The sequence below is a fragment of the Larimichthys crocea genome, unplaced genomic scaffold (assembly GCF_000972845.2).
Source record: "Larimichthys crocea isolate SSNF unplaced genomic scaffold, L_crocea_2.0 scaffold541, whole genome shotgun sequence".
NCBI lineage: Eukaryota > Metazoa > Chordata > Actinopteri > Sciaenidae > Larimichthys > Larimichthys crocea.
The window spans coordinates 12,733-38,577 of record NW_020857069.1 but is presented as its reverse complement, the minus strand read 5'-3'; the positions used below and the strand labels follow the sequence as shown (position 1 = coordinate 38,577).

Genomic DNA, 25,845 nt, shown 5'->3' with positions numbered 1-25,845 from the left:
TTCTGATTAGTGGCCGTCTCCAAGCCACAGCCGCCCCTATATAAATAACATTAAATTGGATTATAATTTGTAATAGGGTTAGGGGTATGTATATACATAAAAGTTATTACACACACACACACACGGTTGTTTAACTAATGCGACTGTCAAAATCTTAACAGAATTTTTTTATTATAGTTTCTACACAATAAAATACAACACTATGTCAACATCTGTGTGGTCTGATTTTGCATCATTTTCGTGATATTCTAGACTAAAGGAAAGTTAATAACTCATTCAATTGGAGACAAAAGCCATATTGATTTTAGGTTAGTATTTAGGGATAGGTGGTTAAAGGGATAGTTTAGCTTCTTGGAAGTTGCAGGATGGAAGAGGTACTTTATGAGGTACTGTCAGATCTGAAGCATAATACGTTGTGCCTGGCACACTTGGGTTTAGGTATAGGCATACATAGATATACGTAAATTCTTCAGTTGAGACAAAAAAACATTTAATTGAAAAGGCTGTCTGACAGCAAGGTAAAGTGGTGGTAATATTCTTATATAGCATACACTTTAACTCGTGTTTTTTTTTTTTAGGCAGGCTATTTTGTGGCTAAAATATATTTTTCTGCTGACCCTGTCCACAGCAGTGCATAACTCTACTTCTGTGCCAGAATCCCTGTCTGATTCTCCTATAAAATCGTACCACATACAACTCACAAAAATCCTAAAACTATCCCTTTAAGGTTAGGAGTAGGGGTAGGCAAGCAGTAGTTAAGTTTAGGGTTAGGGTAGGTCTCCAGGAAATGAATGTATGACTGAATGTAATGTTCCCAAAAGTAAGTAAGTAAGTAAGTAAGTAAGTAAGTAAGTAAGTAAGTGAGTGAGTGAGTGAGTGAGTGAGTGAGTGAGTGAGTGAGAGTTTGTTTCAGTAATATTTCCAATATATACTGTCTCACAGTTTTACATCATAGAGTAAATATAAACAATGGAGACAAAATAAAAACAAAGACATGGTCAAAGCACATTCAGCACAGCATGTAACAGTCGGTGTCCATCTGTCTGTCTCTGCATTACAGCTGTGGTCTTGGGAGTGTTGACTGAGTGATCTTTAAACTAGACCAATCAAATCAATTTTTGCTACTCCCTGACCGATTTTCTCCTTGCATCACCTGAAGAACATCAGAGCTCATCCTGCAGAGAAAAGGCAGACATCACAGATCATCTGGTACATTGTCTGGTTTCCGTTTAAATTTCATTTGAACTGCTACTTACCTTCAGTTTGTTGTGTAACTGTGGCGACTGTTGTAGTTGCTGTCTGATGGTGTCTGCAATCACATTAGCGTCTCGGCTGTTGATGTGTACTCCACTGTGTTCATGCTGTCAATACACACATACAATGACACATATTTTATAGTACAGGTCACTAATAGGCAAACCATGGTAGACAGACCCACAGGTCTGGACCCAGAGCCAGAAACAACATATCATTGAGTTTTATTCAGTTTTGGTGATTACATTTTGACCGGTGAGTCCAGAGTCACACTGAAAATAAATATTGTTGACCATGATGTTGAATGAATAAATAAATTAAATAAATATAAATAAATAAATAAATAAATAAATAAAAGAATCAGTGTAATGTATGACTAAAGGCAACATAAACATGATGATGCTGCAGACCTGAACATGAGAACATTTTCTATATCTGGAACTTTCTAAAATCAGAATTGACTACCCCTGTTTTAGACCATGAAGCTGTGTTTGGCCCATCTTTGACTCTTTCACACCAATCTTAATCTGTCATATTTATTTATGAACAAGGAGGAAGTGATGCAGCCTGTTATTCACTTACTGTTGATTAGCCTCACTCTTTAGTTAACTCTTCTACAGCCATACTACTGCTGCCATTAGAATTACATTAAGAACATTCAACTAGTGAAGTGCAGTAGCTTTTATTATGAAGCAGTGAAAGGGAAACTATAAGTATTGGTCAGCAAACTAAGCTTCTAAAATTCTAGCTCATCAAAACAGGTTTACAAAACAAGACAAGGGTTGTTTTCTGCATTCCTTTTTCCAGTAGATCACTTTGAAATACCTGACTACAAAGATTGAGGAGGCGCAGCCACAGTGGGCCATTGGAGCACTGATCAGCAAGCTAAATCAACTCCTTTTACTGTACTGTGCTGTTGTGTTGAAAACTACACACTACTGTATGTATGCAGCATGACACCAGGTGAAGGTTGTAATTGTGAGGTACTGAGAAGGAGAAGAGGATGCAGAGTGGGAGTGAAGCACAGAGTGGAAAAGACGGTATAAGCCATGTTTACCGTCTGTTATCATTGGGAACAGAAGAGCTCTCTCCAACAAGACGGAAGAGCCAACAGCGCTGAGCCGGCTGCAGAGAGAGTACTGCAAACGCAGCCTCATGTGCTTCACTGAGACGTGGCTGAATAAACTTTCGGCGGTCTCATAAGTCACCCTGGACGGATTTCAACTAGTCCGGGTGGACAGGAAAGCAACGGAGAGCGGTAAGAAGAAGGGAGGGGGAATTGCTGTGTTTGTGAATGATAGATGGTGCCACCTGGGACACATCAGTGTGAAGGAGCAACTCTGCACCAGAGACTTCCGGCCATACTACTACCTCCCAAGAGAGTTTTCACATGTTATTGCAGTAACTGTATGTTAATGCATGTTTACTAACTAAACTTCTTCCCTGGTGTTTCTGTGCTCTCTCGTCCAGCAGGTTCTCATGAATCGTGGCTGCTGCTGTGGTCCTGCATGACGTCCACTACATATATTATTACTGTCATTATTGCTACCATATCTCCATTATAGTTTATAGTTAGTTCATTATTTGCTGCAGCTGTGCATCTGTGTCTCTCCATCTCTCTCACAGGTTCCACTGCTACTGTAATCAGTTTATCATTCATTGTCATTTTATCATTTATTGTAATTGTACAATATGTTTGTATTGATTTGTTCTGTACACGTGACATGTATTGCACATCTGTCCGTCCTGGGAGAGGAATCGCTCCTCTGTGGCTCTTCCTGAGGTCAGATCACAACCTCGTCCATCTGGTCACAGACTACACCCCTGTGGTGAACAAACAACCGCCTGTGAAGGAGTGGTCTGCAGCCCCCACGGCAGTGACATTGACAGTATGACCCACTGCATTACAGACTATATCAACTTCTGTGTGGATAATATCATTTATATCATGGTCACTTTACCTTTGTAATATTATTTATCATCATGATCACTTTACCTCTGCAATACCATTTATATCAGTCACTTTAACTGCAATATTTTTTCTAACACAGCACTTTTACCTTCAGTACTTTTTGCACGTTGTCTGTTTGCTTTTTTGTTTATATTGTGCAGATTGTAAGATCCTTCTGTCTGTTTTTGTCCGTTCTACTTTATTTATGTCGTGTATATCACACTTTGCAGCTGTAACGAGTAAATTTTTCCTCACTCGAACCGAGGGTCTAAGGACAGAGGATGTCACTCCCTGTACAGATTGTAAAGCCCTCCGAGGCAAATGTACTTTGTGACTTTGGCTATACAAATAAAATTTGATTGATTGATACATTTCCCCATATCCCCATGGGATGAATAAAGTATAATCTAATCTAATCAAATGATTGACTGACTTCTTTATTTAAAACACAGTACTGTTCTGCTACACCAAATTTGCTGCTACCACATCAAATCAAATCAGATTTTATTTGTATAGCCCAAAGTCACAAAGTACATTTGCCTCCGAGGGCTTTACAATCTGTACAGGGAGTGACACCCTCTGTCCTTAGACCCTCGGTTTGAGTGAGGAAAAACTTGCCCACAAAAACCCTTTAACAGGGAAAAAAGGTGGAAGAAACCTCAGGAAGAGCCACAGAGGAGGGATCCCAGGCCGGACAGACATGCAATAGAATTTCCATTTGCTTTCACATAAACCAGAGGTGTCTCTGGATCAACAATCAATTTAAAATTCCATTTGCTTTAATTTGCAAACGATGCGTTCTGTCTGCAAATCAAATCTTTTAGATTTAGATTTTTTTCTTGTTGGCATTTCTACCTGATGTTTTTTTCAATTTCTTGGACACCTTTTCATGCACATAACCTTAGATCAATACTGTATTGCAGTAACAATTAACTTGACATCATAACTTAAAGTATGACTAAGAAGAAAACTAGGACTGTGAAAAGTTTTTTTTCTTTTTTTTTTTTTGGTGGGGAAAATTTAATGTTTTATGTCCATTGAAATGCATTTCAGATCTATTGCACACCTATTTTTTCATTTTCCTGTAAAGACCTGCCCTACTCTGCCTGTGATTGGTTGACAAGTCAAGAACAGGTGTACAGTGATATAACCCGAGGCATTATGGGATTGACAGTGGTGGGCTAACACCCTGCAAACAACAAATGGTCACAGACTTAGCATTTTGGATGAAATTTAGCCAGGTGGAGGTCTTTATCGCTGCTGTGTGTGAATTCACCCTTTTTGTTCCAAGGTATGGGTAGAATCTGACGGTTGGGTAGGCAGTGATTCCAGCTGATTGACAGGTCTGATGATAAGACTGACAGTCCACCTTCCCTGCCCGAACCTCCCCTTTAAGAATCTGTCAATAACATAAAAGATATCTCTTTAAGAGCTTCCGTACATTGAAACATGTCAATGACAACATGTCAATTTATTTTTCATGTCAGAGTCTAGTAGAGTTAAATGTTGCCTTCACTGGGATGTGACTTATACGGAACTAAAGTTATTAACAAAAAATAAAATGTATTCAATAAAAGAGTTATTAAATAAACAAGGTGACTCACCTGTGCCAGGACCTCAAACTCTGGGGAAAAGTGTTGACATGGTCCACACCAAGGGGCATAAAAATCCAGAACCCAATGAGCCTGACCTGATAGAACCTGAGACCTAAAGGACTCTGGAGTCAGGTCCACAGAAACTCTGGGTAAAGAGCTGTACACACAAGACATTAACAGAACTACAGATCTGAAGGAGTCCCCATTAATCTAATCATTGATCCTTTGACACCAGAGAGACATGAAATGTTTGTGTCTCACCTCAATGCCCAAGCTCTCAGTGAATGGGCATCTCTGTGCCAACCATTATAACTCCTGAAAAAACAGACACACAGATCAAGAAAATCAAGAAGCTTTTGATTAGTGAGAAATGACTTTAATGTCAAACAATTGCACCAACAGCTTTTCAGGAAAACTTTTGTCCAGATTAGGGATGCACCGATGCATCGGCTGAACATCGGTATCGGACGATGTTCGCCTCCTTAAGTGCCATCGGCAAATAAAGTTGACATTCACCGATGGCAGTGACCCATGGTTTTTTGTAGCCAAAACACAGGCACTTCAGATCCTTCTTCCTGCGACTCTGTTCAGCAGGCATCAGTCACACACACACACACACACACACACACACACACACACACACACACACACACACACACACACACACACACCTGACAGATGTGCAGCTTACAGTGACAGTTTCCTCATCGCTACCTGAGTCACCATCCGATCCCCCCTCACTCCCTCACATTTCTAACCAGCCTGTTTCAGTTTATGCCCGTGCAAGCCCGGTGTCTCCTCTCTGTTTCTTGCTCGCTCCCAATTCACATATACCGCTAAAAATAAATGTGATAGTATAAAAACATTACAAGTGACAGAATGAAATGAAAACATTGTAATAATTGCTGTGACCACAGCTGGACACGGTGGTCTATAACTGTCGTTTATATGCAGATTGGCGTCCGAGGTATAAATGCTCAGAAATCAAGTTTGTTTCATTTGAATATGTTGTAAGCTTTAGAAGCCATCAAACACATATATTTAGGAAAAGCCACGGACTGAGAGACATGTAGTTTTAATGTAAACAAAGTCATACAAGGATCGCTACTTTGATGAAGATGTTAAACAACGCGCACAAGCAATACTTGACGCTGCCTGTGCCGAGGATGGGACGCGCGATGGAGAAAGCACAGATCACAGACAGCGCAAGAGGCAACGACGGAGCAGGGCCCTCCCTGCATGATATGTTCTCTTTTTCAGAAAAGAACTTGTCATGTGAATTAAGGTCAAATTAAAATGTCAAATAATTGACATTAAAAGGTTGTTTTTGTTTCATAAATTTGTCTGATTGAATTTGTGCTCATTCAAGGATAGTATGATGATGAGCTGAAAGACTTTTAAGACAGTTCAGTAATGTTTCCATGGCACAGAGGGACAAAATAACACAAAAAAAACATCGGCATCGGCCAAGTTGTTATTTTAAACATCGGTATCAGCCCAGAATTTCACAATCGGTGGATCCCTAGTCTAGAAGAATACATTTCTGTTTACATTTCAGAAATCTCAATCACTGTTGAAACGTGCACACATGCATGAATGTTATTTACAGCCCCACTACATGTAGAGAGGCCTATAAACATCCATTCATATTATAGCAAGAACTGCTCAACAGTCCATCATTACTTTAAGACATGAAGATCAGTCAATTCAGAAAATAAACAACTTTGAATGTATCATGTGCAGTCACAAAAACTAACTAAAATAACACGATGATTCTTTTGATTGTAATTTTACCCCAGAAAAGTTAAAGTGTGGTACTTACATGTAGTGATCTGGCTTCCGGCTTTTGCCAGGGTACAGGCGGATTTCTGGGTATGCCCTCACATTCTGACTCTGACAGAAAGACTGAAACCTCTGACAGTCAACTGAACCAACAAGGATCTGACCTGACAGCAGCTTGGTGATTAGAGACATAAAGAAAGTGACATGCAGGTTAGACAACTTGTGTGTGTGGTGTATTTGAACTCTGTGTATGTGACGTGTTGTACCCTGGCCATCCGTCTCCACTCTGGTATCAGAACCTGACAGGGACCACACCATGGAGCATAGAAATCCACCAACCAGATACTCCCTTCAAGTCCATCTGTAACAAGAAGAGGAGAGTATGAAATAGATTAATCCCTGATCCTGCAGTTACTTCCGGGACTATCCGTTTCTGTCAAAAATGGTTTAACCTTTAACTCTCTCGGTGAAGCTGGATGGATCCAGGACCACCACAGATGGATGCACTAGGTCCTGCAGAGAGAGAAAGAATAGATTTCAGCCAGAAATGTATTTCACTAGCTGTTGATGCAACCAAAAAAGTGTGATTGTGTCAGTAATGTGCAGCCTTTTTTTTCCCTCTAGTTAGTTAGTAGTTAGTTAGTTAGGGTAATGTTTGTTAAGTCTGCACCTTTCTGGTTTAAACATAGATCCTGATTTTCTTTTAAAATTTTACACTACATTGCTCACTGCTAGCTGTATTGTGTATTAGTATTTAATTGGCGTGTAGTATTACCTGTATGAACTCCAGGATCCCATCAGCTGAATGTTGTCCTTCATATTCATGGACAGAGGAACCATTAAAGAGGACTGTGGTGGGATAAGCCTGAATATTGTACTAAGAAATGGGAGAAAGGCAAATGATCAACTTGTAGTATGTGTTGTGTAGAATTTTAATGGTCAATGGTCAGTTCGGTCAGTGGAGGGAAAGTGCACAGGAATTATTATCTGTTGTGTCTGACCTCAGTTACATAGTAATCATCACAATAGTGCCTGCTTTACTAAATACAAAAATATAGCTGCTCTGTGTCTCAAGGAGAGAAGTCAGTATCTCAATAACAATCTAGGATTTAACACTGTACTGTACACAGGGTCAAGCATAGTCTGGAGGTAACTGTAACCCCCATTTGGGGTATGTTAGAACAGAAAATTCCCTCACAGCATGTACCTGTCTGTAGCTTATAATTAATGGTACAACCTGAACCCAAACATGTATTTGCTTACCATAGAGCAGAGGTTGTGGTGGATAGTACAGTCGAGAGTACCAAACTTCATCCGCCCAGACAATTGGATTGAAGCTTTTCTCAGTTCAGGCAATAAGGCTCGACATGGAGGACACCACTGCACATATGAATCAAATAATATCATTACAAAAACTGGTTTTTCATTATTTTCTCTTGTCTCCCATTACAGTGGCACAAACTGAGTTGAAGACAATGAAGCACATTTCCTAAGCAATGTGTTTTCTGATGTGTAGAGTTTTTCATGTTCCCCAAAGTGCACCATTGGGTGAACTCTTGAATCTCAGTGGTCAGCCTCGTGTTGGGTTGAATTCACAATGAGTTGCAGTCTGTTGCAACTCCTGTCATTGAGTCAATATCTCTAACTCTGACACGTGAAGTTATTTAATGTCCTCTTGCATCCATACTCTTCACTTGTGTATTAATAAATACATATATCTGTATTTTCATCAGAGTTGTTATACACTGTGATTATTGTTGATCCATTTTGTGCATCTATTATGCCTGTCTGTCTTTCATTCAACAGTTTTTTGGGGGAAACCTAACCTCCATCTCAATTAAGAAGAAACAGTTAGCACTGTCTACAGTACTCTGCAAACTGTAAAGCCCCTTCACACACTGTGATTTGTGATATTAGGCATTATAAATAAAATAAAATTGACCTGCCTACAGCTTGGAAGTTACAGTACAGGACTAAAGGCCAGGACACACTACCTGGTATGCATGCCATGCTGCATGCTCATTCTGTTTCAGATATAAAGCTTCCTTGCATTACTGTGGACACAATCAAACTACAGAACTAAATTACAACTAAAACATACCAACACATGATGAAAGTAGTTACAAACCGGAGCAAAGAAGTCGACCAGCCAGGGCTCTTTTCTGTCTGAAGGAAAGTTGTCAGGTCTTAGCGTTGTCACATGAGCGTGCACGCTGTCTCTCGCAAAACCCACAATGTTGTACAACACATCTTTACCTACAGACATACAGGTTACACAACAGACAGGGTGAAGTCGCAGACAAGTAAGCTAAAGCTGAGCAATGAATCAACTGATTTTTTTTAATAGAAAAAAAATGAAATGAAAAATTGTTAGTTAAAAGCAGCCATATACATGTACGTCCATACATCTCAACATGACAATTTCTTCACATAAACTGGATGACAATAATTTTAAAAAACATGATGGGAGCACTACAGATCTACTGAGCACTGTTTAGCCTAATTTCCACTGCCTGGTACAGCCTGGCTTAGCTTGACTCACTTTTGGTACCAGGTTACTTTTTTCACAAGGAGAAGAGTGAGTCAAGTGAGTTAAGTCGAGCCTTAGCATACAATGAAGAGGACTCACTGAGAATTGTTGGGCCTTTGTAAATAATGTAATACAGAGTTTGGTCTGTTATGAACTGGCATTACATGATTAAAATTGAAATGAAGCATTGTCAGTTGTCCAACTGTTTGGTCCAGTTCAATCTGGATTAAAGTGGTGGACCAACAGAAATACAGACCAACATCACCATCCATAGATGAGTACAGTATGTAGACACATCCCTATGTGTGAAACTAGTCAAGTAAACATTGCTATCCCTGCGACTGGTTGACACTAAAAAATAAAAAATAAAAAAATACAAGTCACTTTAGTTGTAATATTTTATCAATTACCAGTTAACTGACTGTCTGCATGTTCACACAGCTGGCAGTGCCCAAACTAATCCTTGTGCTGTTGTACAAAGATGTCATATTTGTCACACTTAAGAAGTTAAATCTCAGTCATTTCATCATTGCTGTCTGCTCTGGGATTCTATGAGTGGATTTTACTTCCTACCACCAAACTTCAAACACCAAATCTGTTTCGATGAACCATCCAGGGGAGGGGAATAACAATATGGTGGAACTGTTGTTGAAAAGAAGGGTGTTGGAAAGAGGTTGAAGATAGATTGACTGATTGATCCGTGATGTTGTTGTTCACATCACAAAGTGAATCCAGCCAGTGGTGGAGAAAAATACATGATAAAAACTCTAACAGGAGATCTTCATTCTCATCATAATAATCTATGGCGTTGTCCAGCAGGAAGTGTTTCCCATCTCAGCAGTATCCTTACACATTTACTGCCATTGAAATGCCAATAATATGACAAAGTTCCTCAGCATCAAATGTGTGTAAAAATACTGGATTATCTAACGTAACTGACTTGTGAAGCCTGGTGGTATATGTGCTCTTTGAGCTTTTGTTTAGTTTTGACTTAAGTCTACATTTACCTTTTTGTTTAATGGACAGCAAAAATTTGTCATGAGCAACATCCCTAGTCTGTAGTACTCACCATGGTGGATCTCAAAGTCATTGATTCCCAGTCCTTTGAAGACAGCGACACATGGTTTATCAATGTAGAGAGACTTGCATAACTCTGAGTCTGCTATACAATCTACTCTGCTAACCTGGAGAGACAGACACCATCAGTTGGACATACAGCAGGCAGCAACAGGCAGACAGAGCAGATGGACAAATGGACAGACAGACACCTGTATGTGGTCATTTCGGAGGAAAGCTTGTAGCTTCTTGTACTCGATGGTGGCAGGGCTTCTGTCTCGAAATGTAAAACTCACCAACCAGCGGTGATGGGCTAGCTTGCTCTGGAGACAAGAAGTCACATATCATTAACAAGAGGCATGTTTTGACATGTATTGTGAAGTGTTGATGTATATGAAAGTTCAAGGGTATATTTATTTGAGTGTGGACCTGGAAGTTGTCGCTGGTCAGCAGTTGCAGATCAGGCAGATGGTTGATGACCTGATTGTAAATCTCTTTACTGTCCAGAGTATTCAACCACTGGAACAAATGCAAATTAAGTCAGTGCTGCAGTACTATACTGTCTATACTGTAATGTGTTCTGTGTCTTACCAGCACACTGCCTTGTTGATCCAGAGAACTTCCAGGTGGGAAAAAAATTGTTGCTCCACTGGTCACCTGAAATTCAATAGAAAATAACACAACCTGTGCAGGAAAACGACATCGATGTGACATGGAGTGCTCAGAAACAAAGTATCTATCTCTGCTGCTTTTCAGATGATACTCCCATATAAACACAACTAGGAAAGAATCAAGGGAGGAAAATGACCCCAAACTGAGGAGTTACTAACATGTCTAACACATCAAATGATATCAGTAGTACAGCTATGGTGCCAAGCCTTACCTGGAAACTGCCACAAAGCTGCTCCTCTGAGGTACAGTTCATCCATCCCACCTTAACCAGACCATCCTACACAACATATTATATAAAATTACACAACAGTCCAACTTGTCAATATCTAACTTAAAGTTAACTTAATTTAAAGTCAATGGGACTTTACATATTCACACATCCTTTACTGCTGCATGATGCATGTTGAGTTGTTTGCCATCATTATTATTCAAATGTTTCTTTCATTAATGTAATGAGAATGGTAAATGGACTGTACTTCTATAGCGGCTTTCTAGTCTTCTGACCACTCAAAGCTCTTTTAAACTACATTTTTTGTATTATAGCCAAATAGTACATTAAATGCTTGTAAGAAATGGGCTATTGTAAATGGACTGTACGCCTTGCTAGTTATCTGACCACTCAAGATACACAGATTACACTGGCTGCCAAGCAAGGTGCCAACTGATCAATTTTTGGAGCTAATCATTCACACACTGATGGCTCAGTCTTCAGTAGTAACCCCAAATAACTCCTGAAGGCTGAGCAATCAGTGTGTAAATGTGTGTGAATGATTAGCTCTAACATGTCAAACAGTCTGATCCTCTCCTCCTCTCAATATCTAATTTTTACACAATAAACATGAAAAAAAAAAAAATCAAGAAAAAGAAAACTCCAGACTTCTAAAAATTACTAAAATAAAACAAATTCTCTTCTGCACAGGAGAGGGATCAACTAGGGAACAGGAGTCAAAAGACATTCATTTGCCATGGAAAACTGCATAGCAGAGATGTCAATAATTTATTAGACACAGCCTTTCTCTGCTACAAACAGCTGTGGGAAAACTTGAAAGATAATATTACTACTGTTCTCTCACCAGCATTCCAGCAACTTTCTGTCTTGTTCTTGGCTCCAAGCAATCTGAGTGAGAGTGAGAGTTAGTTAAGTAAGTTATGATTGTCACCCTATCAATGTAGAATATCTTTAGAAATAAATGGAAATGTAGCAACTTTGTATTATAAGAATATTTTAATATGTCTGAAGTTCTTTAAAGATACTTTTTCAGATGAAAACAAATGTATGTGTTAGGGCTGTAGCGACACGATAGACGATATTCAGCCAACGATACGATTTAATATGATTCGATATGATTACATCATTTTCTGAAAGATTTTAAAAAGGGACAGTGTGATTTTGGTCACATCTTGTGAGTGTGATTGACTTGGATTGAATTAACTGAACTGAAAACTGAAAAGCATCAATTACACAATATATGGCTCTGACTGGGCAGAGAGTCTACAGCTTGCAAATGCTGGACAAAATGAATCTGATTTCTGTCATATCACACCTCAAACAGTACTAGTAAAGAGTTTTTGAATGAAAATATAATTTTTCATGCCCCATTTTCCTCAGGAATGCCACTTAGTAAAGAAAAGACCCTCCAGAAAGTTGAGGGGAACCTGTCATTCAATAAAAACAGTATTTATGAATTTATTCTGTCACTTTGCAGTCACTTTGGGCCCTCTGTCACTCTGCTATGTGTGATCCCTGACCCCTGTACTCTGTTCTGCGCACACAGCTCTCTTTTTCTGTTGTCCCTCCCCCACAAGACCCCAGAGTCCTTTGATTTAGAATAGAATACGTCACAGATACCATTGGTTGAAAAAGAAACTAGTCTGCCTAGTAACATTTGTCCATTCGTTGACTGCGCTTTCAGTCTGACAAACATCTATTTTTCGATTGGTCTTTTATGTGGTGGCATAGAACAACAAGGAAGTGTCGCACAGACACAAACCACAAATCAGGAAAACAGTGCAAAAAACATCTCTCTATCATAAACCATTTTAGAGATATTCACAGATATGTAAACTAAACTTTTTGGGTGAATCCGCCCAATCCTAAACCTGAAGTGGTGGGAGCACTTCTGCTTTTAAGCATGAAGGTGCTGGATTTATGTTCGCCGCCATTCTCTTGAATCTCCTCACTCTGACTGCGTAAACAGGAAGAGGAAGACGTTACAGCGAGACTAGAGGCTGGCTGACCTAATCGCTCTTCCTGCAAAGCCAACGGGGGAAATGGGCAGCGAGCAGAGTGCCGGGCATAACACGGGGGATTTGAATGGACTTGGGGTATCGATACTGGCGGCTGAAAAATCAATACTTCTTGGGGAAACAAAATATCGATATATATATATCGCAGGATCGATAAAATTGTTCAGCCTTAGTATGTGTGTATTCAGCATTATTGTTTATTAAATCAGGTCCAAATTGTTTACATTTTAGTGTGAAATATGTACATTCTACATATTATCAATCTACAGATAGAAACTTGTCTATTGCATTTAAATGTGGCTATTAGCTTATTTTAGAGGCAGGTTTGTGTCAGTCACACATAAACATCTCATAAATACGTGTGTACACACACACACACACACACACACACACACACACAATGTATGAGTGTTACCTCCAGTGTCAAAGCAGAAGGTGATCAGCAGGCCAAGCCCTAACGAGAACGCACTCTCTATCTCGTTGAACACATTACCTAGCAACAATACAACCACAGAGTGATATGAAGTAGCTCATAGCATACTGCTGTTAAGTTTTATTCGTTGTGAATCTCTGTACAAAGAGTCAGAAGTCTGAAACAAGGCAATGAGAATGTGAATGATGCGAATGATGTCAATCATTCAGAGTGGTTTACCTTGCCAGAGCTGAGTGACCGTTGTTGTGATGAACTGCATGGAGAAGTGGACCAGGGAGTCTTTAGAACGTTCCCCGTTAAACTTCTCTGGTTTCTATAGAAAATAACTTAAAACATTAATGATAACTAAACAAGATGGCTTTCATGCAATCTAAAGCTGACATAATTTAGGTTAGCAAGATTTATTCAGACAGCAAAACAACATATAGAGTACATTATGGACAAGATGCTAATTAGGAAATCACATCAGTCAAATCCAAAATACGACTAAGTTTATCTTGCTGTTGGGCATGTCTATCATGATAACATTAAGAAATGTGTTAAATGTGCATGTTTTTTTGCCACTGATATAATAGCATAATGATGCTAGAACACCCTGTAGTGGCAATCCAAACAACCAAAAAAGGCAATCTGAGTCCGTGTGGTGCCCAAAAAATAAAAAAATAAAAAAATCAGGTCTTCCATAACGTATGTATGTAAAGTTTATTTATGCAGATAAAAACAAACTACAAAAGTCCTTTACACACACACGGTTGCAAAACTTTGTGGCTTCCCCAATTCCTGATACCCTCCACCTGTCCACCTGTGACTCCCCTATCTATGCTATACCTGGCTGCTGTGATTACCTTCCCATGTGATCAGCTGTGCAGGTGACATCCCAACACACATACACTAGCACATATGAAAACTGGCTACAACACACCCTTTTAAAAGAGCAAAACACTCAGGTTTGAACTTGTTTCTTTTTTTTTTTTTAAATATGTCATGTTGAAGCTACACTGACATGTAAACAGATGAATAGAGCCTCTGTCATTCCTACTCTGCGCACACCTGTCCTTGTACAATGTAACTGAGCTCTGGGTAGTGACACAACACCAACTATTTCTTTGCTGAAACTGAATGTAAAGAAATGTATTGCATTAGAGTCTGGCACACTGAACTGAATTCAGCTAAGTGAATTCATTTTATTCTTGTAAACATGCAGGTTGTTTTCAGCCCAACCACAGGAAGAAGATAGAGAGCATTTTAAAATGGAGAGATAAAAATGAATGGCAGATAATGAACTGGCGTAAATTCAAATTCAGTGTTTTGGACTGAACAGGTACTTCCATTTATGCAATATTGTAGTGGCCCATGTTTCACTAACACCGGTTAGTTAGGTAATCAATAAGGACACAATCAATAAACAAACCTGTTCTGCTCTGTATATAAACAGACTTGGGTAGCTGTTGATGCCTTTCCTCCTGCAAAGATGGTTGTTGTCTCCACAGTTCACTGCTCCAATCCTGATGACTCCATCCATCTCTTTTGCAAACTCCCTCCACTGAGATACAGTCAAACACACAGAAAATGGTAAATGGACTGTACTTATATAGCACCTTTCTAGTCTTCCGTATCTCATTCACCCATTCACACACATTCATACACTGATGGCATTGGCTGCCATGCAAGCTGCCAACTGCTCATCAGTTTTAGGACCTAACCATACATTCGCACACTGATGCAGGGAATGGAACTGGGGATTGACCCGTTTCGTCTCAGAGTCGACTGCATTTTTACACAGTATTGCCTCTGTCTCGGACAAAGAGGACTCTGGATTTTATTTCAAGACCACAACTGTGTGGATATCACCAGTGTTTCCTATTAATCACAAAATAACGCCTAACCTGTCCTGCCACACTTTCATAATGAACTAAAAATACTTTTCACTTCAGACGGAACTTGAGTTTCTGCAGTCTGTAGTTGTAGAGCAAACACCTGTGTGGCACAGAAAACTAAAGAGAGGTATGGTTGAGGTTTAACAAGAGCATGGAGCCAACAGCTACAAAGTTCTTCCAACAAATCAAACTTGCTATTTTACAAAGCAGCTCAAAAAAAATTATGAAGTTTTGGGACTGTGAATGGTGTGACCTGTGGCTGATACAGCTGCAAAATTTCTGTTCTGAGCACCTTTAATATTACCAGATTTTCCGCACTATAAGGCGCACCTTCAATGAATGGCCTATTTTAAAACTGTTTTCATATATAGGGCGCACCACATAAGGCGCATAGAAGCTACAGTAGTGGCTGGGGTTGCATTATGCATCCACTAGATGGAGCTGGCTAAAGGGAATGTCAACAAAACAGTCAGATAAGTCAGTCAAACTTTATTAATAGAATACAAACCAGCGTTCTGACAACTCTGTTCACTCCCAAAATGAATAAACAGCTGTTTTATTATTTTTCCCGAGGTAATGTCAGTGACGTAGTATTTTCGCCACACAAATGGTGTTGGACTGGAATTCCTCTTTACTGTTCTTACCGCTGTTACTTCCATAGACATATATACATAGACGCCTCATTGAGCAGGTTGGTCCGTTGCTGCGATACGTTAACGCGTCCGCCATATTGGATGTGGCAGATCTGCCTGTAAACTAATACAAGGAAAAGGGTTGCGCTCTACTTTGCCACATCCAAAATGGCGTCGACGTACGATTTAGCGCTCAATGTGGCATCTACGTATACATGTCTATGGTTACTTCGGCGACGCCCCCTGATTACGGTAGCCATGATTAACCTATATTGGACCATATATAAGGCACATCGGATTATAAGGCGCACTGTCAGCTTTTGAGAAAATTGAAGGCTTTTAGGTGTGCCTTATAGTGCGGAAAATACGGTAACCAAGTATTTAGTGAAGCCGTACTCTACATGGTACTATATACTTAAAAATGTATGCAAGGAAATCTGTGGGACTAACTGAGAAGGCTGGGAGACGTGGGCCTCACCCAAAGGGATTTGGCAAATATTAGCTTCATGTTAGCTAAGCTACCTAAGTTAACTATATACTGTCTGGTCTTGGTCTTGACTTGGTCTCTGTTTAGCTGGTCTTGACAACAACTTCGCCCTCAGATAACATTTTAGGTGGAAGGTGAAGTTGAAAAAGTAGAAAGTATCATATTTAATAACATAAAACTGAGCTACAAATAGAGGAAGAAAAGAAAACTAAAAAGCTTACAGTGAAAATTAAGAATCAGTTACTTGTAGACAAGGTGTGTGTTCAGTGTTTATATTCATGTGTATGTTATGTTACCGTTGGAGCCAGCTGGTGACAATGTGAACATCGTGGGAAATAGAAGTTGATGAACCAGATTTCTCCAGAGTTCACTGCTGAATCTGGAACATGCAAACATAAACTGGCTTTAATGTCAAGGAAGCAAGTAAGGTGGTAGGCAGATAGATTCAGCAGACATCTTAATTTCCAAAAGGTGAATGTGTAAAATAAGAAAAATACAAGCAGAATAACTTATTTTACATGTACAATAGCAATGGTAAATTAGAGCAGAATAAAAACATGTAGAAATGAATAATGTGTAATACATCCACACTGTGTTAAATGTAAATAGAATAAAAATGTTAGTGTGCAAAACATTGAAACTTAACATATTTAATTGAAAATAGCACAAAGACACTTGTCAAAACTGTGAAACTTGGTTGTTTTTGGAAAATGATGCCCAATTTGAATTTGACTACTGATTTGACTACTCCCATACCTTGCTAACTCTGGGAGTAGTTGACGAGTGCCTACGACACTCGTCACTAATAACGTGAAAAAAATTCCTTCAGTTCCGATATGTCCTCACACCGCTGTCAGTGCTCGGGCCCTAAAAAAAGTAAATGATCTATGTGAGAAGCTAGATTTGTTCAGCAGAAATACAGTGCCTATCATAAGTATTCACCTCCTTGGATGTTTTACCCTTTTATTGCTTTCATAAATCAATCATGGTCAATAAAATTTGGCTTTTTTTAAACACAAAAATTTATTGGAAAAAACTATTTAATGTTAAAGTGAAAACAGATTTCTACAAAGTAATGTCAATGAAATAAAAATATGTAAAAGACATAATTGTTTGCATAATTATTCACCCCCTTTTTAATTTAATGGTCTAATTCAATAGAGGTCCATCAAATTGTTGCCAATAGTCTCACAATTAGTGAAATGAAGATCACCTGAGTGTGGGTGTGTTTCAAGTGATTGAGGTATAAAACACCTGTGTCTGAAGGGTCCAGAGAAGGGTTGATCAGTATTCCTGGCTACCATTACACCATGAAGACAGAAGAACACTCCAAGCAACTCAGGGAAAGGGTTAGTGATAAGTACAATTCAGGGGATGGATACAAAAAAATTTCCAAGGCATTGAACATCCCCCGGAGTTCAGTGAAATCAATCATCAAGAAATGGCAGGAATATGGGACTTGTGTGAATCTGCCTAGATCAGGCCGCCCTCGTAAACTAAGTGACCGTGCAAGTAGGAGACTAGTGAGAGAAGCCACAAAGACCCCTACGACTACTCTGAAGGAGTTACAAGCTTCAGCTGCTGAGATGGGAGAGACTGTGCATATAGCAACTCCTGCACAGGTTCTTCACCGCTCAAAGCTTTCTGGGAGAGTGGCAATGAGAAAGCCACTGTTGAAGAAAATTCATATTAGATCTCGACTAGAGTTTGCCAAAAAGCATATGGAAGACTCCATGGTCAAGTGGAAGAAGATTCTTTGGTCTGATGAGACCAAAATTGAGCTTTTTGGCCATCAGACAAGACGTTATGTTTGTCGGAAACCAAACACTGCACATCACCAAAAACACACCATCCCCACTGTGAAGCATGTTAGTGGCAGCATCATGCTGTAGGGATGTTTCTCAGCAGCCGGACCTGGTAAAGATAGAGGGCAGAATGAATGCTGAAAAATACACCGAAATCCTGGGGGACAATCTTATTCAGTCTGCAAGAGAACTACGGCTTGGGAGAAGATTTATTTTCCAGCAAGACAATGATCCAAAGCATACTGCAAAAGCTACACAGGAATGGCTAAAAAAAGAACCAGGTAAATGTTCTGAAGTGGCCGAGTCAAAGCCCAGACCTCAATCCTATAGAGAATTTGTGGCTGGACTTGAAAAGGGTTGTTCATGCCCGATACCCACGCAACCTGACAGAGCTTGGGCAGTTTTGCTAAGAAGAATGGAGCAAAATTGCAGTGGGCAGATGTACAAAACTGATTGAGAGGTATCTACACAGACTCACTGCTGTGATTGCAGCCAAAGGTGCATCTACTAAATACTGACTTGAAGGGGGTGAATAATTATGCAAAGAATTATTTATATAATTTTCTTTCATTAACATTACTTTATAGACATCTGTTTGACTTTGACATTTCCAATAAATTTTTGTGTGAAAAATGCCAAATTTTATTGACTATGATTAATTTATGAAAGCAATAACAGGGTAAAACATCAAAGGGGGTGAATACTTATGATAGGCACTGTACTATGTGATGATGAGCCTTTTGGCTTGGAGATTAAGAAAGCAACACTCAGAATACCATATAGTACAGGACCTTAAAACCTAGAGAATGCGTCATAAGTTAGAGGATATCCAACATGTTTTTTTCAGTCCCCCAACTTTATGAAAGTACAAAACTACATCACTGGAGTGGCCGCTGAATCCAACATGTCTGCTTGAATGAAAAAAAATTGATCTTTACCATCAACACTACCAATACACACATTAAAATGGTAAAAAAAAAAGTTAATCTAGAGGATAGTCACCAAAGTCTCCACTATCCAACGTGATGATTTCATCATCGTCATCGTAGATACCTGGTCAGAGAAACACATTTAAATATCAACCAACTGTTAGACTGCACATTGCAACATTCTAATGTCCTATCATAGTTTCAACACAAACTGTCCTGAAAACACAAAGGTGTTGCCCTTGTAGCTTCACTATGGTTACATATGACAGGTGTACATGGTGACAACTAGAGCTGTAGCAATACACTAATCTCACGATACGATACTTTGAAGGGACAGTGTGATTTTGGTGACATCTTGTGAGTGTTCCATTGACTTGGATTGAATTAACTGAAATGAAAACTGAAATGAAAACTGAAAGCATCAATTAGGGCTGCACGATATGGCCTGTAACCAATATCTCGATATTTTTAAGCTATATCGCGATACACGATATATATCTCGATATTTTTGTTGTTTTGTATTGTTTATTTCTAATAAATAATGTCATTATTACCTTGATCGCATTGTAATTGCTCAGAATCAATTTAGAACAGTAGATTTACACTTGTTGTATGAGACACACCTCTTTTTATAGCATTTTAACACTTGTCATTTTTTATGAATTTTTAATACATTTCATAATGTAAATGAGCTTTAAAGCTCAATAGCTTCCAGGTCATGTGACCTACTGGCTCAAAATCAGAGTAGAACAGTCGATCTACACCTGCTATACGACACACACTCTTTTTATAGCATTTTAACACTTGTCTTATTTTTTATGAATTTTTTAATATATTTCATAATGTACATATGAGCAGTGAAGCAGTGCAGGATCATACTTGGCTTATGAGACACTTTTTTAAATCAAATTTTAACCATTCTTCATATTTTATAAATAAATGTTTAATACACTTAACACCCCACGTCTTATTTTGAAAACCAGAAGTGTCCACACGCTGCAGTAAGCTAGCACTGACTTTCCCAGTTTTCTCAAAGTATTTGACATAAAGTCGGCAATAAGGGCGCACTTGAAAATATTGGAGCAGCTGACGTGACCACGCGAAAACGAGAGACGGCTGGCGTGACCGCAGTTGTTTTTCTTCGCAACCAAGTCGTCCGTCTCCATCTTCAATTAACTCGCTTGGGCTCTTCACTTACAAATACAAAAAATACGCATGCGTGCAGGGGATTTTTCTGGGTGGGCGGGGTAGTGTGCTGCGTGCTATGAGCAGCACCAGGAGTGAGTGACAGGCAAAACTCCGGAGAATTAAATCTCGACGGCTTAAAACATTTACGTGACAAGTACTCGATGGTCGCGATATAGTCATTTCATACATCTCACGTAGAACAAGCCGCGATATATCGAGTGTATTCGATATATCGCCCACCGCTAGCATCAATTACACAATATATGGCTCTGACTGGGCAGAGAGTCTACAGCTTGCAAATGCTGGACAAAATGAATCTGATTTCTGTCATATCACACCTCAAACAGTACTAGTGAAAAGTTTTTTTGAATGAAAATATAATTTTTGGCTCATTTTCCTCGGACATGCCACTTAATAAAGCAAAGATCCTCCAGAAAGTTGAGGGGAACCTGTCATTCGGATTCAGATCGGCCAAACCTCTGCAGACAGCTTGAAATTACGGTTACATTCAATAGGTATAGACACGCCCACAGCAACCCACCTCAGCTCCCCTCACCCCCCACCACCACTTGCCAGTTTCCCTGTCCCTGTCTGAATGTGGCCTAAATCCGAAGTGGTGGGAGCAATTCTGCTTTTAACCATGAAGGTGCTGGATTTATATTCGCCGCCATTCTCTTGATTCTCCTCACTCTGACTGCATAAACAGGAAGAGGAAGACATCTGCGTATCTAGACGGGTAACTTGCTAGAAATGCTCTACAGCGAGACTAGCAGCTGGCTGACCTAATCGCTCTTTCTGCAAAGCCAACAATGGGAAAATAGGCAGCGAGCAGAGTGCCAGGCGTAACACGGAGGATTGAATGGGAATGGGATTAAATGTATCAATACTCGCGGCTGAAAAATCGATACTTTCTGCGGAAACAAAATATCGATATATATTGCAGGATCGATAAAATTGCTCAGCCTTAGTGACAACAGAGACTTACCAAAGTCATATCGGTAGTAGTTCCAGCTCTCATAGCGTCCCCCCTGCTGCTGCTCATCTAACCCCTTTTCTCCATATTTATCATATTTCTTCCTGAGGTCTTCATCCTTCAGAACCTCGTAAGCTCGATTCACCTGCAGGAACTTCTCATGGGCTGAGGGGTCACCCTAAAACACAAAACTTTAATGAGGATTTTGTGTAAACTGACAAGCTTTTTATGGGGGATTTTGTGTAATTCCCGTTTGAATCAGGGTGTGAGGGGGCTTTGGTTTATACATAGGTATTTCTGCTCAAAAGTTGTGTCTGTGTTTATGATTTGTAATTTATCAGAGGAACTCACAGGGGTTTTGTCGGGGTGCATTGTAAGGGCCAGCTTCTTGAAGGCCTGTCTTATCTCTCTGGTCATGGCCTCCCTGCTGACTCCCAGTAGTTTGTAGTAGTCTTGGCTCTCCGCCCAAACTGCTGCCAGCAGGATGACAAGGAGCACTAGCGGCAATATAAGCTGGATGGGACGGGGCTGCTGAACCCCAGTGACAACCCTGTGCCCCATCACACCCACAGTGACCAGCAACTAACTAGGAGACACAGATGGAACACATACACACAAACATCATTCCTTCCCGTCGTGCAGATGACCAGGTCAATGCTACAAGAAAGGTGTACCATATAGCAAATTAAAGTATTTGCAACGCAAGTTGAAGCACACGATTGCTCCATTTTGTATCAAAGAAGAGTCAAACATTCATAATTTATGACAGAGAGTGATGAAGAAAACCTGACGTATAACTACAGTCATGATAGCGATCACAAAGCAAAAACAAGAAATGTTATTCCTGGGTAGCCAGCACCCATATTATAATTCTTAATAATAATACTAGTTGCTCCATGTACTATTTGTTCTGTGTATCTGAATGTCTTGCCTGTATATGTGGCAAGGGTGGAGTGACTTAGAACATGGGAGTGGCTGCAGGAATGTCTACCGCTAATTGAAATATGAAATGTATTGAGATATATTATACTGTAATTATTTCCCATATATGTTGCTTAGAGTAATCACAGTCCTCAGCTCTACTACAAACAGTAGCAGTCAGTAGGTCCGATGTGTGATTGTGTGATTTGGCTAACTCAGACTCTGCTTAAGCGTCATATTAGTTCTGGTTGAACTTGTAGAGAGCAAACCTCAGGGCCAGTATAACAACGACTGATTGAAATGTGACCAATAAGTATTATATTACAATGAACCTTAACCTATAATTCTGTAAGACAGAGTCAACTGCAGCTTTCTGCAATATCAGGTATCTTTGGATGAGCAGCCCACGTCTCTTTTAAATGGGAAGCCTTTCCCCCCAAAAAATGGTCTAATAAAAACGTTTTAATCATAAACACAATGGTATATTTAATGTTTTTAAGCTGTCTCTCCTATAACAGAGTCGTCTGTAAGATAGTCGTAATCCTTTTTTAAAATAAAAGACTAATTTCAAATTAAACATTCGGCGTAATCGTAAATATTATACGGGTACATTGAGTATGGATATACTATAGATATTAAACAGTCATATTTAGAAGAAGTAAAAACACTGCTTTTCTTTTTTTTCCTGCAGCAGCAAAGTTCGAATAAGCTAAACTAAGCTAGCATGTCCTTGGTCATCAGCAACAACTGCTTAGCTTCATTTGGCTATACACCATGTCGTATTTAACCTAAAGCTAACGTTTATCTAATGTTTGCCGAACTTCCGTTCTGATTAAAACAACGGCTTTCATACCTTTACGTCGTCGTCTAAAAGTCTGAAGCCGAAGATCTTCTTCTTCTTCTTCTTCTTCTTCTTCTTCTTCTTCTTCTTCGTCTTCTTCTTCTTCTTCTTTGGTGTTTTACGGCAGTCGGCATCCTTATAGTTGCATATACCGCCCTCTTCTGGACTTTACTTCTTTACTACTTAATTTTCTTTTCCTTTTAAAAATTTTTTATTAACCCAGTTAAAACAAGATATCCCAGTATGATTTTCCTCCCTTCTCTACATTTCCCACATTCTATTAGACTTTAGAAACTTTTCTCCACTACTCCTGTCATCTCTTCCCTCTCCCTTTCATATCCATGACATTCAACCATCACATGCTCCACTGTCTCTCTCTCTCCACAGCTACATAGACCAGTTTGATGTTTCCCTACTATGTTGAGTGTGCTATTCAATCTACTGTGCCCTATTCTTAGTCTGCTCATTGTCACCTGTTCCACTCTGATACCTCCACAACACCCACCTCACCTACTTCTTCTGGTAGTTTATATAAATGTCTCCCCTTTCCCTGGATTTTCCAATATTGTTTCCATTAATTAATTATTTCTTTCTATATTAAACTTTTCCCTTGTGCTTTTGATAATTTTACTTTCATTTCCACCTCTTCTTTCTTTGCTGCCTCCTTTGCCATTTGATCTGCTTTTTCATTTCCTTGTATTCCTAAATGAGCTGGTACCCACATGAATGTTATTCCCTCCCCTGCTGTGCTAATCTGGATGTTCTCAACATTATTTCATATAATATTTCCTGATGTGATTTTGCTGTTCTGCTTTTTTCACGATCTATTTCCGTCTACAGCTGGTTAAAAGAGACGCCGGACTGAAGCGTCACTTCCTGTGTGTGTGTCACGTGGGTGTAGCCACCACCACTCCCCTTTACCTCGCTTCCTTTAGTGATGATAGTATGTCTAGTTTAAACTAGAAGCGCAGTGCAGCACAATGCAAACTAAATTATTAGCTGCTGTAGCTCTGCAGCCTAATGGCTGGTGCGGCCTAACCTAATGTAACTCCTGGAGTTTTACATTTTAGACAAACATGGAAGTGTGCATACTAATGTAGCCACAAGGGGGCACGAGCCAATGTCTTATTGTGCCGGTCCCAAGCCCTTATAAATACAGAGGGTTGTATCAGTAAGGGCATCCGACGTAAAATTTGCCAAATCAAACATGCGAATTGAATCTATGACTTCCATACCGGATCGGTCAAGGCCCGGGTTAACAATGACCACCATCGGTGCTGTTTACCGATGGTGGTTTTTCTCAACAAAGACAGGTGAGGATAGGATGGATGAACAGATAATACAGTCTATACAGGCTATACAGTCACCACACACATTGAAACTCATTCATGTTCATACAACACACTGAAACAGAGAAAATCTTCACTTGAATACACACGTCTTTTCACTCAATGGTACACAGCACACAGCCTGACCATGACTACAGGACATGTAAATTTTCCATAATGTGAAACATTATGTAATTATAGGGTCTTGTTTCCAATTATCAGTGTTCATGGTAAACAAAAATCACCCCAAACTCTAAAAGTGGGGGGAAAACTCCATTGTCATTAAATTCTAAAAAAAAAGGGAGAAAAGAAAAAAAAAAGCCTCCCACCTGCCCCCCAAAAAAAGTCCAACAACTGGAAGAGTTGAAATAATGCATACAGTATGTCTTCAAACTCCATCAAGCTGGAGAGCCTGGATAGCCAGTTCACTGGTAAAGTCTGTTCTTCAGGACTTGGGCTTTTTTTGAAAGTGCACTTCCTTCAAGCTCCATAACCACCTTCTGCAGTACTTCAAAAGGTGTACTTAAGCTCAGCGGGGTAGTTTAAGTTCAGTGCATAAATCAGGCCAAACAACATGGCAGCAGCTAAAGGAACATTGTCTAGATCCTGCATCACAATCTGGGACTCAAGGACAATGCCGATGTCCTCTGGTTTTTCACTGGCATCTCTGAGTTTCAAGACTTATATACCCATGGTGGTTTCCTCAATGGATTCCTGGAGGGAATCTGCTGCCTGTACAAAGCACAGAACGAAAAACAGTGGATATCAAATCAAACTTATTTATATGGTACTTTTCAAACACAAAGTCCCTCACATTGGCTCAAAACTTTGATATTAAGATCATTACCATATTATCTTACAACTTATCTCACTGTAAATTACAACTAGAAAATCTCTTCTGGGGAATCTTGAAAGGACCAAAGAGGTGGGCTACTGCCGGGCATACCATCTCTGTCAAGATGGGAATCAAACCCACGACCTTAAGGTCAAGACAGAGCTGTGTGTGTGTGTGTGTGTGTGTGTGTGTGTGTGTGTGTGTGTGTGTGGTAAGGGAGTGCGTGTGTGTGCATATGTGCGTGTGGTAGAGGAGTGTGTGTGGATGTGTTTGACAGACTGTCAATAGGTTAACTGTGGCTCTGGCCTGAGGTAACCGCGGCAACTTGAGGTGGTTGTCAATGTTGTCATATTAAGGCTTATTCTGATGTAATGGTAGCTCCTATCAGAAAAAAACCCAGACCATCATCGCTGTGAGGACTTCCTGAACAATTTGGTGTGATTTGGGGTTTCTACAGTTAATATTTTGGAGACCTTTGTGCAAGTTTAAAACAGGGGTCTGTTCTGCTT

General features: G+C 39.7%; 1 protein-coding gene across 4 annotated transcripts; it reads right to left on the bottom strand.

Annotated features, from left to right (window-relative positions):
• Positions 1 to 126: 126 nt before the first annotated feature.
• On the bottom strand, positions 127 to 23,314 carry dnajc10 (DnaJ (Hsp40) homolog, subfamily C, member 10). Of its 4 annotated transcripts, none has more exons than XM_019274733.2 (25): positions 23,186 to 23,314; positions 21,763 to 21,997; positions 21,424 to 21,589; positions 19,324 to 19,374; positions 16,813 to 16,895; positions 14,932 to 15,063; positions 13,740 to 13,833; positions 13,503 to 13,580; positions 11,914 to 11,957; positions 11,052 to 11,117; positions 10,760 to 10,825; positions 10,598 to 10,687; positions 10,381 to 10,491; positions 10,182 to 10,296; positions 8,711 to 8,838; positions 7,846 to 7,962; positions 7,358 to 7,459; positions 7,035 to 7,095; positions 6,849 to 6,943; positions 6,623 to 6,756; positions 5,062 to 5,115; positions 4,810 to 4,957; positions 4,482 to 4,604; positions 1,257 to 1,361; positions 127 to 1,175 (listed from the first exon to the last, which is right to left on the bottom strand). In XM_019274733.2, exons 2-25 carry the CDS (start codon positions 21,970 to 21,972, stop codon positions 1,164 to 1,166), a joined length of 2,385 nt encoding a protein of 794 aa, XP_019130278.1. In that variant the 5' UTR covers positions 21,973 to 21,997; positions 23,186 to 23,314; the 3' UTR covers positions 127 to 1,163. The 4 variants fall into 4 exon arrangements, with proteins under 4 accessions (XP_019130278.1, XP_027132556.1, XP_027132557.1 ...); XM_027276755.1 differs by having other exon boundaries at positions 4,810 to 4,912; XM_027276756.1 differs by lacking the exons at positions 127 to 1,175; positions 1,257 to 1,361; positions 4,482 to 4,604 and having other exon boundaries at positions 4,810 to 4,922.
• Between the last annotated feature and the right edge of the window lie 2,531 nt (positions 23,315 to 25,845).

What these genes read in the sequence shown, in the direction of transcription:
- dnajc10 (XM_019274733.2), bottom strand. Translation starts at nt 21,972, where the DNA reads ATGGGGCACAGGGTTGTCACTGGGGTTCAGCAGCCCCGTCCCATCCAG. An exon ending in GTCACCAGCTGGCTCCAACG is followed by an intron (nt 15,064 to 16,812) that starts GTAACATAACAT and finishes ACTGTATCTCAG; the next exon opens with TGGAGGGAGTTTGCAAAAGA. An exon ending in CATACCTTGGAACAAAAAGG is followed by an intron (nt 1,362 to 4,481) that starts GTGAATTCACAC and finishes GTGTATTGACAG; the next exon opens with CATGAACACAGTGGAGTACA.